We start from the raw sequence: 1,078 nt of genomic DNA on the forward strand, positions 1-1,078 counted from the left end.
TTCATCAGAACGGCGCCTGCCAAGCCCCTGACGCCCGTGACGCTGGAGTTGGGGGGCAAGAACCCCTGCTACGTGTCCGACACCTGCGACGTGCAGAACGTGGCGCGGCGGGCGGCCTGGGGCCGCTTCTTCAATGCGGGGCAGACCTGCATCGCGCCCGACTACGTGCTGTGCACCGTGGAGATGCAGGAAAAGCTGATGCCCGCCCTGCGTGCGGCCATCACTGAGTTTTTTGGTTCCAACCCCAAGGAATCCTCCGATTTCGGCCGCATCGTGGGGGACAAGCAGTTCCGCCGCATCCGGGCGCTGCTGTCCAGCGGGCGCGTGGCCATCGGAGGACAGACGGACGAGAGGGAGCGGTACATCGGTGAGGACACGGGGCTGGGGGCTTGCGGGGCAACCCGTGGATGTGCACAGGGGTGCCGTAACCCTTCTCCTCAGCCCCCACGGTGCTGGCGGACGTCCTGCCCTCGGATCCCGCCATGCAGGAGGAGATCTTCGGCCCCATCCTGCCCATCGTTGTTGTGGCCAACATAGACGAAGCCATCGACTTCATCAACGCCCGGCCGCGGCCGTTGGCCATCTACGCCTTCTCCTGTGACAGCAAGGTGTGTGTGGTCCCCGGAGCAGAAAGGGGGGTGATGGAAATGGGGGCCACCTCACCCCCACCCCGTGGAATGTTCTGGGAGGGTCTTTTGAGCCCCATTGCTCTGGGCACACTGGTCTGATGGATGAGTTGGGTGATGTTTGACCAGGGAGTGACCCACCTCCTCTTCTCTGCGTCCCTCCCAGGTGGTGAATGAGGTCCTGGAGCGGACGAGCAGCGGTGGCTTCTGCGGCCACGACAACCTGATGCACGTGACGCTGACCTCGCTGCCCTTCGGTGGCATCGGTAGGTCCCAGTCCCCCAACCTGCCTTACCCCTGGCCAATGTGAGCCAACGCAAGCCCACCCATGGTGCCTGAGCTGTGCTGAGGAAGGGTCTTGGGGGAGACGGGGCAGCCAGGGCTGGGCCCCAGGTCCACAGGGCTCAATGCTCTCTAGGGAAATCCTTAAGCACCAGGTAGGACCCCCCCGA

The 1,078-nt window shown here is 64.4% G+C and overlaps 1 protein-coding gene across 1 annotated transcript in view; it reads left to right on the forward strand.

The window, feature by feature from the left end:
- Nucleotides 1-15: 15 nt before the first annotated feature.
- LOC104468730 (aldehyde dehydrogenase family 3 member B1-like) overlaps nt 16-1,078 on the forward strand; it is a gene marked incomplete at its 5' end in the record, with an annotated part of 2,285 nt that continues 1,222 nt past the window's right edge. The window contains 3 exons of the mRNA XM_010082960.1: nt 16-367; nt 442-608; nt 793-892. Coding sequence (XP_010081262.1) covers nt 16-367; nt 442-608; nt 793-892 — 619 coding nt within the window. The remainder of the gene's footprint in view (nt 368-441; nt 609-792; nt 893-1,078) is intronic.

The sequence above is a fragment of the Pterocles gutturalis genome, unplaced genomic scaffold, assembly GCF_000699245.1.
Source record: "Pterocles gutturalis isolate BGI_N339 unplaced genomic scaffold, ASM69924v1 scaffold12065, whole genome shotgun sequence".
NCBI classification, from domain to species: domain Eukaryota; kingdom Metazoa; phylum Chordata; class Aves; order Pterocliformes; family Pteroclidae; genus Pterocles; species Pterocles gutturalis.